General features: G+C 43.4%; 1 protein-coding gene across 1 annotated transcript in view; it reads left to right on the top strand.

Moving 5' to 3' along the window:
- The first annotated feature begins 1,644 nt into the window (after positions 1-1,644).
- aff3 (AF4/FMR2 family, member 3) overlaps positions 1,645-11,996 on the top strand; it is a 34,379-nt gene continuing 24,027 nt past the window's right edge. Inside the window, exon 1 of the mRNA XM_031805437.1 lies at positions 1,645-1,972. Within this exon, the coding sequence (XP_031661297.1) occupies positions 1,904-1,972 (69 nt within the window). The 5' untranslated portion in view covers positions 1,645-1,903. The remainder of the gene's footprint in view (positions 1,973-11,996) is intronic.

Genomic DNA, 11,996 nt, shown 5'->3' with positions numbered 1-11,996 from the left:
CTATATATCAGTACACAGAGCCATATATAGCTAGGTCTAAATACATGGCACTGGTGGTACCATGCACAAAACTAGAATGGGATTTATATTTATATGATGGTACCAACATCAGAAGCTGTCACAACCTGATCAGTTTCACCTGTCCTCGTTATTGTCTCCACCTCCTCCAGGTGTGGTTTGTTTTCCCCAGTGTATTTATCGCTGTGTTTCCTGTCTCTCTGTGTCTTGTATGTTAGTATAACAGTATAACTTTAGACCGTCCCCTCGCCCATACCCGGGCGCGAACCAGGGACCCTCTGCACACATCAACAACAGTCACCCACGAAGCATCGTTACCCATCGCTCCACAAAAGACGTGGCTCTTGCAGAGCAAGGGGAACGACTACTTCAAGGTCTCAGAGCAAGTGACGTCGCCGATTGAAACGCTATTTAGCGCACACCGCTAACTAAGCTAGCCGTTTCACATCCGTTACATTAGTCAAGTCAACCAGCGTGTTTTCCCCCATACTCCTTTTGCTATTCTCTTTTTGCTAGTCTTCCTGATTTTGACCCCCTGCCTGACTCTGGACTTCTTTTCCCGCCTGCCTGATCATCCTGCCTGGCCTGACCTTGATGCTGCCTGCCCTTCGGTACCTTTTGAACTCTGAACTGGGTTTGACACTTTTCCCTTTCCACGACCATTCTCTTCCCCTATTGGATTCATAAATATTGTAAGACTTCAACCATCTGCCTCCTGTGTCTGCATTTGGGTCTCGCCTTGAGTCGTGATAGAAACACCCAAATAAAACAACGAGGTGCTCAACTGTTGGCTGAAACCACGCAATTACAGATCCGTGCGTTTTTCTCCAGGGTCTTCTCTCGCACTAGACGGTTTACAAAAACATAGCACACGTAGACTAACTACTGTATTTCACCTTTTAAAAGTTAGTAAAGCTGCTGAGATACTCAATCGCTTGATCTGCCAGATGTTGACTGGTCTATGCCCTCCACTTCTCCTGGGAGATAAAAAACTATTTTTCTCTCTCTCCTTCCTCAGTCTCATCTCTCTCCCCCCTTTCCTTGCAGGCCCCCCATACTTTTGTGAAAAATGTTCACATTTTAAAACGTAACTATCACAAGCGAAATTACATTTTCGCATGTGAAAATCGAATTTGTACTTTCAAATCTAACTCTCACGTGATCACATGTGCAATTAAAGTATCTTTTTTAGAAGGGTTGTTAATCCATTTCCATTTAAACTCGCTCCTCCTCTCTCTCTCTCTCTCTCTCTCTCTCTCTCTCTCTCTCTCTCTCTCTCGCCCGCGGCATCTGGGGCAGGAACATGAGTCATATTTCATTAGAACAACACCAACTCTACACAACACAGACCCGCTGCGTCCCAGTCCAGACCCCAGCAGAGTGCATTAGCGGTAATGATAGATCGCACAGGCATTCACTGGCAGGATGCGGAGAGGGTGAAACAATAATAATTGAACAGCAAGTGACCCCCTTCACTTTTCAGAGATTGTACACTGGGTGCATGGTGAGATTGTGCGCTGCACTGTGCTTCCATTCAGATACGCGCTGGGAGGAGTATGTGCCACATTGTTTCCGTGTGTGCGTGTGGGTTATTGATGTGAGTGTGTGCAGTGTCTAGGTAGCGGCGCTCCCCGCGGATGTTTGAACTTCGTGCCTGAACCTATAACGGATGCGTCACGTCGGCTCTGTCATGCGAATCCTCCCTTACGCCAACGCACAGCGCACGCTCGCTCCCAAGACGACACCGACTCCGTGACTCTCCATTTGAGCTGGTGACGCTGCTCGCTCTCTGGCTGTAGAACAGGATGTTTGGCATTTGTACCGATTTGTGCTCGCACGGTGCGTCTTCTGTGAGATGGACCGAGGAGAGGACCAGTGACCAAACATGCCTACAGTCCTCCGCGACAAGGGCAAACTTTCCAACGTCTCTTTGTTGCTTCGATGTGCTTTCCAGGTGAGAAGAGATACATGGCTATCTATTCAGTCAAGTTCATGTGATAGTCAAGAAATACAATGTCTTATAGGTTTTTTTTGCTTTCTGTGTTTTACTTGAAATGTAGAATACTCTTTTGTAATAACATTTTTTGTAGGCTATTGTATTTCCGTTCTCATTTCAATTTACTGTAAAGTGAAACCAAAATTAATTATATAGAATAATGCAACAAAGCTAGTTAAGGATGTATTGCAAATACAAAACAAAAAATCACATGGTTTGTAATGTTATATTGATTTGTACATTCTATGGTTTGAATAGTCACGATGAGATGTAAAATAAGTTGAGAAGTCTTGAGGTCAGAGACAGTTAAACCCATTTCCGTCGTTTGACAGGCCAACCCACAACCTTTCGTTTTCACTTTAGTTTGAAGCATACACTGTTCTAAATATAGAAACGGTAAGAGAACTATGAAGACATTTAAATACAACTGTACTACATAGACCGATCACATCGGTCTATGGGCGCTGAATAGGCAACAGATGGTTGTAGAATAGTTGGTCTGTATGCTGTTTGTTTGAAGGTGTTATGATGGGTTGAGGTTGGTTTGGGCCACAGGAGACCATGGTGTGGGTCTGGGGGATTGCGTCACCATTACTGTACCCTGCTGATGTTTTAAGAGATGTGTGAAATGCATTATGCATATTATGCACACATTCTACAGCCACACTTTCAGCACAGTGTTCAATGACAGAGGTGCACCTCTCTCTCTCTCTCCTCTCTCTCTCTCTCTCTCTCTCTCTCTCTCTCCTCTCTCTCTCTCTCTCTCTCTCTCTCTCTCTCTCTCTCTCTCTCTCTCTCTCTCTCACTCTCTCACACACACACACACACACACACACACACACACACACACACACACACACACACACACACACACACACACACACACACACACACACACACACACACACACACACCTCTCCATGCCAGTGCTTGATCACGCAGTCAGACAGTGGAGTGACTCATGCACACACACACACACACACACACACACACACACACACACAGCAGAGAAAATAAGAACAGTCTCAACAGCCAATTATTGCAGGATATCCAAGGATATGCAGTAACAACAACCACCAGTATTTCAGCAAGAAAGATAATGAGTGGAAAGAGGGACAGTAAAATGGGGACTAGAGATAGAGAGAAGGACAGAGGAAGGTAGGGTGGGGAGAGAGAGAAAAGGGTGAATATGAGCATCCCTCCCATCAACAGCTGTGATTGTTTAGATATGATTCACCAACCAACATCAACCTCCCCTCAACTGTGTGTGTGTCCATTTCATACGTGCACTCCTGACTAGTGTTTTAGATCCACTGAATCATCTCTCTCTCTCTCTCTCTCTCTCTCTCTCTCTCTCTCTCTCTCTCACACACTCTCTCTCTCTCTCTCTCTCTCTCTCTCTCTCTCTCTCTCTCTCTCTCTCTCTCTCTCTCTCTCTCTCTTGTTTACTCTTTTTCTCTCTCTCACTTTCTCTTTGAGACTATATGCAACATCTGGAACAGGAAATGGTAGTGGCAGGCATGTATAGCTCACAGGTGTGTGTGTGTGTGTGCTATGAGAGGGATGCTATGTTAGCTAGCTGGCTATTGCTATCCAACACGGGGACTCTTCCAAGTTAAGGTAAGCTTTTGGTTTACAAATGTATTGCCACCGGGACCCACCGTTGTAACTGCTAAAGTGCTTGCTGTACACTGTTGTAGCGGGTTGTAGCGTTTTTTTTCCGCCTGGTCACAAACAGCTGATGTGTTGTGCACTGAAGTCCAGAAGCAAAGGGAAAAGGTGAGAGGAGGAGAGTGTGTAGGAATTCTACAACGATTAAAGGAATCATGCTGTATGTATGTGGCTGCTATGAAAGTGAACTGTGTTTCCGTGTGATCAGGGATGTATTCATTCCGTCGAAGAAAAATAAAAAACTGAACGGAAGCAAGCTGAATGAAACGGCGCTAAACATATCTGTATTTGTCCAATCTAAACTCTTGTTTGCAACTGTTGGACTAATGATTACACTGTAGATCAGCTATCTAGATGCAGGCAAGAGTGTGCAAGGCGGTATTGAACGTGTCAAGTCTGTCACCTTGATTACTCAAATTTCACTTGACGTTGTAAACGTTCATTCATTGGCTAGGTTGTAGCATCCTGATGGGAATAGGGAACATTTTAGTATCATGTAGTAGCCTAAATCTATCGATGTTACCAGTGGCGGTTCTAGCTTGTATGGCTCCCTGGGCGAACCCCGCTGCACCATTCTGCACTAACTGTCATTTGTACTCAGACGTTTGGAACAACACAAATAAATAATCGGAGCATTTAAAACAATATAAATATAAAAATATATACAAAAATAAGACTCATACATATCAAAAAGAAGTAACAAAGACAAATAGAATCAAATTATTACACTATTACCCTGTTGCTAACAACAAACACACAAATAAATCTAAATTGCACAAATCAATACACAAATAGAATAACACACTTGTAAAGAAGAGAACCTGATTTTTATACTATTGCAATTCAAACAAGAAACACACAAACTAAATTGCACAACTAATTGCATTACTAATTGCATCAGTACAGTACAAAGTTAGAGGTGCGCTATTTGATAGATTCCCCCTTGCCGGGGGTGCCGCATGCCGCCCCCGGCAAGATGCTGCCCTGGGCGGCTGCTCATGTCGCCTATGCCTAAATCCACCACTGGATGTTACAATTAACTGAGTGAATGGAATATGAATGACAGTCATCCAATATGCTGTAATAGTAATAAGAACATGCTCGTAAAGAAATGTATTGTCCTCCCTCATCTGAAACACCCCCCCCCCCCACCGCCACTGGTAATAACATAATACATATTTAACTTCAATAGTATTGTTCAGTTTCTCTTGCACAAGGGTAAAACTGGTTCATGTGAGTTTTGCTAAATACACCGAGCAAAAATATAAACACAAGATGCAACCATTTCAAGCATTTGACTGAGTTACAGTTCATATAAGGAAATTAGTCCATTGAAATACATTAATTAAGCCTTATCTATGGATTTCACATGACTGGGAATACAGATGTGCATCTGTTTGTCACAGATACCTTTAAAAGAAAGACAGGAGCAGTCAGTATCTGCTGTGACCACCATTTGCCTCATGCAACGCCTCATGCATCTCCTTCACATAGAGTTGATCAGGCTGTTGATTGTGGCCTTGGAATGTTGTCCCACTCCTCTTCAATAGCTGTGCGAAGTTGCTGGATATTGGCGGGAACTGGAACACGCTGTTGTATACTAAAACGTGAGTTGATGGCGGCGGATGAATGGCATGACAATGGGCCTCAGGTCACGGTATCTCTGTGGATTGAAATTGCAGTCGATAAAATGCAATTGTGTTTGTTGTCCGTAGCTTATACCTGCCCATACCATATCCCCAGCGCCACCATGTGGCACACTGTTCACAACGTTGACATCAGCAAATCGCTCGCCCACACGACGCCATACGATCTGTCTGCCATCTGCCCAGTACAGTTGAAACCGTAATTCATCCTTGAAGAGCACACTTCTCCAGCTTGCCAGGGGCCATCGAAAATTAGCATTTGCTCACTGAAGTCGGTTATGACGCCGAATTGCAGTCAGTTCAAGTTCCTGGTGAGGACGACGGTTTCTGACACTTTGAGCAGAAGTTCTTCGGTTGTGTAAACCCACAGTTTCATCAGCTGTCCGGGTGGCTGGTCTCAGACGATCTCGCAGGTGAAGAAGCCGGATGTGAAAGTCCTGGGCTGGTGTGGTTGCACATGGTCTGCGGTTGTAAGGCCGGTTAGACATACTGTTAAATTCTCTAAAACGACATTGGAGGCGGATTATGGTAGAGAAATTAACATTCAATTCTCTGGCAACAGCTCTGGTGGACATTCCTGCAGTCAGCATGCCAATTGCATGCACCCTCAAAACTTGATACATCTGTGGCATTGTGTTATGTGAAAAAACTGCACATTCTACAGTGGCCTTTTATTGTCCCCAGCACAAGGTGCGCCTGTGTAATTATCATGCTGTTTAATCAGCTTCTTGGTATGCCACACCTGTCAGGTGGATGGATTATTTAGGCAAAGGAGAAATGTTCACTAACAGGGAGGAATGTAAACACATTTGTGCACAACATTTGAGAGAAATAAGCTTTTTGTGAGGATGGAACATTAATGGGATCTTTTATTTCAGCTCATGAAACATGGGACAAAGACTTTACATGTTGTGTTTATATTTCTGTTCAGTATAGGTACAACGGTAGACCTGTTTTATCAGAGTACTGGATATAGCCTCTGGTGGTAACCTGGTTTGTATGGGTATATTAGGGATGAAGTGCATGTATAGACCTAGTATATATGAATTTTGAGGCTTGAGCTTAATGCCCATGAATTGACCTGGTTTATGTAATGGGGTGTAGAGATGTACCAGGCTCCTATAGGTCATGGGTTTGAACAGACATCTATTGCCCTTTCAAATCCTTTCTGATGACACGTTTGTGGTAGAAAAACAGTGAATGAGAATGGGAAAAATGTAATATACCACTGTACTATGAGTTTATCTATGAAATTATTAGAGTATAGAGGTCAGAGGTCACAGGACTAAGATATGCAATAAACAGGGTTGGAGCGTGCATTGGATAGCTGGATACAGGTACATGTTGATGACTTGGTGGAATACAGGTCTTGGCAAAGTGGGTAACAGGGCTGAGATAGGCAAGTAACAGGGCTGAGATAGGCAAGTAACAGGGCTGAGATAGGCAAGTAACAGGGCTGAGGTGTTTGTATGGGTAATACATAAGGCTAGGTAGTATATGGGTGTATCAGGACTTGGTTGCATTAATATTAGGATATTGGCATGTGGGTGTTAGGGTTAGGTTTGTGGGTAAGTGGGCTGAGGCATATAGATATTGGGGCTGGGGTGTGGGGGTCATTGGGTTTAGGTGTGTGGGTAAGTGGGCTGATGTGTATAGATATTGGGGCTGGGGGTGTGTGGGTTATTGTGTTTAGGTGTGTGGGTAAGTGGGATAAGGTATATAGATATTGGGGCTGGGTGTGTGGGTCATTGGGTTTAGATGTGTGGGTAAGTGGGATAAGGTATATAGATATTGGGGCTGGGGTGTGTGGGTCATTGGGTTTAGGTGTGTGGGTAAGTGGGCTGATGTGTATAGATATTGGGGCTGGGGTGTGTGGGTTATTGTGTTTAGGTGTGTGGGTAAGTGGGATAAGGTATATAGATATTGGGGCTGGGGTGTGTGGGTCATTGGGTTTAGGTGTGTGGATAAGTGGGCTGATGTGTATAGATATTGGGGCTGGGGTGTGTGGGTTATTGTGTTTAGGTGTGTGGGTAAGTGGGATAAGGTATATAGATATTGGGCTTAGATGTGTGAGTAAGTTGGATAAGGTATATAGATATTGGAGCTTGGGAATAGCGGTAAATACTGTATCTCTTAATTTTATTATAGGCACAGCACAGTATGTTCCCATCGGTCGTGACAGAAAATAAAACATACCGTTTCACATACTTTTCAATATTATTTTTCAAAAAGCAAAATGGGGTTAGGGGTTACTAATTGTATAAGGTGTACATAGTCGGCATATCTGAAAGAAATGTGGGAACAAATGTGTTCACACTAGGATCCGCAGAAGGCTACAGTAATGATGGTTCAATGCCCACAGAGGATCAGCAGAAGGCTACAGTAATGATGGTTCAATGCCCACAGAGGATCAGCAGAAGGCTACAGTAATGATGGTTCAATGCCCACAGAGGATCAGCAGAAGGCTACAGTAATGGTGGTTCAATGCCCACAGAGGATCAGCAGAAGGCTACAGTAATGATGGTTCAATGCCCACAGAGGATCAGCAGAAGGCTACAGTAATGATGGTTCAATGCCCACAGAGGATCAGCAGAAGGCTACAGTAATGATGGTTCAATGCCCACAGAGGATCCGCAGAAGGCTACAGTAATGATGGTTCAATGCCACAGAGGATCAGCAGAAGGCTACAGTAATGATGGTTCAATGCCCACAGAGGATCCGCAGAAGGCTACAGTAATGATGGTTCAATGACCACAGAGGATCAGCAGAAGGCTACAGTAATGATGGTTCAATGCCCACAGAGGATCCGCAGAAGGCTACAGTAATGATGGTTCAATGCCCACAGAGGATCAGCAGAAGGCTACAGTAATGATGGTTCAATGCCCACAGAGGATCAGCAGAAGGCTACAGTAATGATGGTTCAATGCCCACAGAGGATCAGCAGAAGGCTACAGTAATGGTGGTTCAATGCCCACAGAGGATCAGCAGAAGGCTACAGTAATGATGGTTCAATGCCCACAGAGGATCCCGAAATAAGGCTACAGTAATGATGGTTCAATGCCCACAGAGGATCAGCAGAAGGCTACAGTAATGATGGTTCAATGCCCACAGAGGATCCGCAGAAGGCTACAGTAATGATGGTTCAATGCCCACAGAGGATCAGCAGAAGGCTACAGTAATGATGGTTCAATGCCCACAGAGGATCAGCAGAAGGCTACAGTAATGATGGTTCAATGCCCACAAACACACACCATGGAACACTGCAGATTAGCAGATTACCGAACACAACAAACAGACAAGCAAGTCTCAGTGAATAATCTTTTTGATGTAGGCTCACAAGCCCTGGTTGGGTTTCGCAACCTATATCTGTCAAGGCATTCTCATTGGTTACTGAAAGACCACCACTGTATAGACCTCCACAACACCTGTTTTATTTTACTGTGTGGATGTTGTCTCTATGACTTTTCTCAAACTGTTTTTCTGTCCTCACTCAGGTCATAGGAAGTGAGTGAGTGTAGCAGCTGTGTCTAGGATATTCTAGGGTAAGAGATGGTTGACTTTATACTCCCACCTGGCCTACGGGACCATAACTGCTGCACTGATCTACACTGCTCTGCACTAGCTAAATCAGGTGTGTAGTGCTGGAACAAATGTGTGTGTTGGTACATGTTACACTTTCTCCTGTCCTCTTAGTGGTGGTTGCCCTGAGGCTACTAGTAACAGGCCTTTGGGGGAATCTCTGTTGCTGTTGGTAGCTGAAGCTGAACAGAGTATGTTTGACTGTATCCTGCCTACTGAAATACTGTTCCAGTGTGCTGTTCATGGTCTACCTTTCCTAGCCAAAAGACTAGCACAGGAGAAAGAAATGAAGAGAAAGGATGGGGAGAAATAGAGGGAGAGCAGACAGAGAGGAAGGCGAGAGGAGAAAGAGCAGAAGAAGAGGGAGGAAGAGAGGGAGGAGGAGAGGGAGCAGAGAGAGGGGGAAAGGGAGTGGAGAGATAGCGGCACACTGCTCACCTGGGAAGGCTTGTTGTTGTGAGAGGAGGGGAGTAAGGGATGAATCAGTGTCCTTGGTTACTGAGAGGGAGGAGAGGAGAGATAATGAAGTGAAAGGAGGAGTAGAGAGAGGGAATACTTGCCTTCTGGGGTTATGGGGAAAGGGCTGTGTTTATGAAGAAGAGAGGGGAGAGGAAAAGAGTGAGAGAAGTGACAACAGGTACTAGATGTGTGTGAGTGTGTGTGTGTGTGTGAGTGTGTGTGTGTGTGTGTGTGTGTGTGTGTGTGTGTGTGTGTGTGTGTGTGTGTGTGTGTGTGTGTGTGTGTGTGTGCGTGTGTTAGACGCACTAACAGACTCTCCTTACTCTGTTCAATACTGAGCACTAACAGACTCTCCTTACTCTGTTCAATACTGAGCACTAACAGGCTCTCCTTACTCTGTTCAATACTGAGCACTAACAGACTCTCCTTACTCTGTTCAATACTGAGCACTAACAGACTCTACTGTTCTATCACACATGTCCATCGGTTTCAACGCTCTCTCAATTCAATTTCAATTTAAGGGGCTTTATTGGCATGGGAAAACATATGTTTACATTGCCAAAACAAGTGAAATAGATCATAAACAAAGTGAAATAAACAATAAAAAATGAACAGTGACATTACAGAATAAAGACATTTCAAGTGTCATATTATGTCTATATACAGTGTTGTATACATTCTGATGTGCAAATAGTTCAAGTGCAAAAGGGGAAATAAATAAGCATAAATATGGGTTGTATTTACAATGGTGTTTTTTCTTCACTGGTTGCCCTTTTCTTGTGGCAACAGGTCACAAATCTTGCTGCTGTGATTGCATTGTGGTATTTCACCCAGTAGATATGGGAGTTTATCAAAATTGGATTTGATTTCAAATTCTTTGTGGGTCTGTGTAATCTGAGGGAAATATGTGTCTCTAATATGGTCATATATTTGGCAGGAGGTTAGGAAGTGCAGCTCAGTTTCCACCTCATTTTGTGGGCAGTGTGCTTTTGTCTAATTGTGTTGCTGTCCTGGGGCTCTGTGGAGTCTGTTTGTGAACAGAGGCTACTGTAACCCCAGGACCAGCTTGCTCTGTAGGTGAGGGCTTTGTTATGGAAGGTTTGGGAATCACTTCCTTTTCGAATTGAACGTCTCTTTTCTGGATTTTGATAATTAGTGGGTATCTGCCTAATTCTGCTCTGCATGCATTATTTGGTGTTTTATGTTGTATACAGAGGATATTTTTGCATAATTCTGCATGCAGTCTCAATTTGATGTTTGTCCCATTTTGTGAATTCTTGGTTGGTGAGCGGACCCCAGACCTCACAGCCATAACTGATTCAAGTATTTTTAGCCAGATCCTAATTGGTTTGTCAAATTTTATGTTCCTTTTGATGGCATAGAAGGCCCTTCTTTCCTTCTCTCTCAGATTGTTCACAGCTTTGTGGAAGTTACATGTGGTGCTGATGTTTAGGCTGAGGTATGTATAGTTTTGTGTGTGCTCTATGGCAACATTGTCAAAATGGAATTTGTGTACATGGATTTTATAATGTTGTATATTTTTCCCCAACACCACTTTCAATCAATTTGTATAGCAGACCCTCATGCCAAATTGAGTAGAAAGCTGTTTTGAAATCAACAAAGCGTGAGAAGACTTTGCCTTTGTTTTGGTTTGTTTGTTTGTCAATTAGGGTGTGCAGGGTGTATCCGTGGTGAAGTCTCTCTCTCTCTGTCACACACACACATTCACACACACACCAGTGGCGGTCGGTGCCGTTTAAGATTAGGGAGGAATTTTGTCATTTTTGAAAGAGCATGGCCTTATTTCTATATTTCTACATTCCATTCACCCAGCTCGATGTAACATCGATAGATTTAGGTTATTACATGATACACACATTTTCCCTCTACCCATCATGAGGTTTCTACAATCTAGCCTACGAATGAACGTTTTTAACGTAGGTGCACAGGTCGCAAGACAAATTGGAGTAATAAAGGTGACAGACATTGAAACATTCAGTACCACCTTGCACACTCTTGCCTGCATCTAGGTGATCTAGTGTGCAATCATTAGTCCAAATGTTCCATTTTGCAAACAAAACAAGAGTTTCTATTGGGCAAATTCAGGTAGGTTGATCCATTTTTTGTTCCGTTTGCTTCCATTTAATTTTTGAAGAAATTTGTTCAAAACTGTTCAACTATTCCCTTTCTCTTTCTTTGAGTACTCTACTCACAACATTTTATGCACTGCGGTGCTAGCTAGCTGTAGCTTATGTGTTCAGTACAAGATTAATTATCTAATCCTTTGATTGAGAATTATGTCAGTTCATGTTGCAAGAGCTCTGATTGGTTGGAGGAAGTCCTCCCAAAGTTGTCATTATTACTGTGTAAGTCTATGGAAGGGGGTGAGAACCAAGAGCCTCCTAGGATTTGTATTGAAATCAATGTACCCAGAGGAGGCCCGGAATCTAGCTGACCTCCCGTTACACCATGGTGCTCTCCTACAGAGTGCTGCTGAGGCTACTGTAGACCTTCATTGCAAAACAGTTTGTTTTAATCAAATTATTTGGTGATGTGAATATATTTATCTAAAAAATAATAACTTTTTGAATGTTTCACTATTTGTATTTTTTTAAATTCACTAAGTA

Source organism: Oncorhynchus kisutch, linkage group LG26 (assembly GCF_002021735.2).
Source record: "Oncorhynchus kisutch isolate 150728-3 linkage group LG26, Okis_V2, whole genome shotgun sequence".
Lineage (NCBI taxonomy): Eukaryota > Metazoa > Chordata > Actinopteri > Salmoniformes > Salmonidae > Oncorhynchus > Oncorhynchus kisutch.
This window is presented reverse-complemented; position numbering and strand designations above follow the sequence as displayed.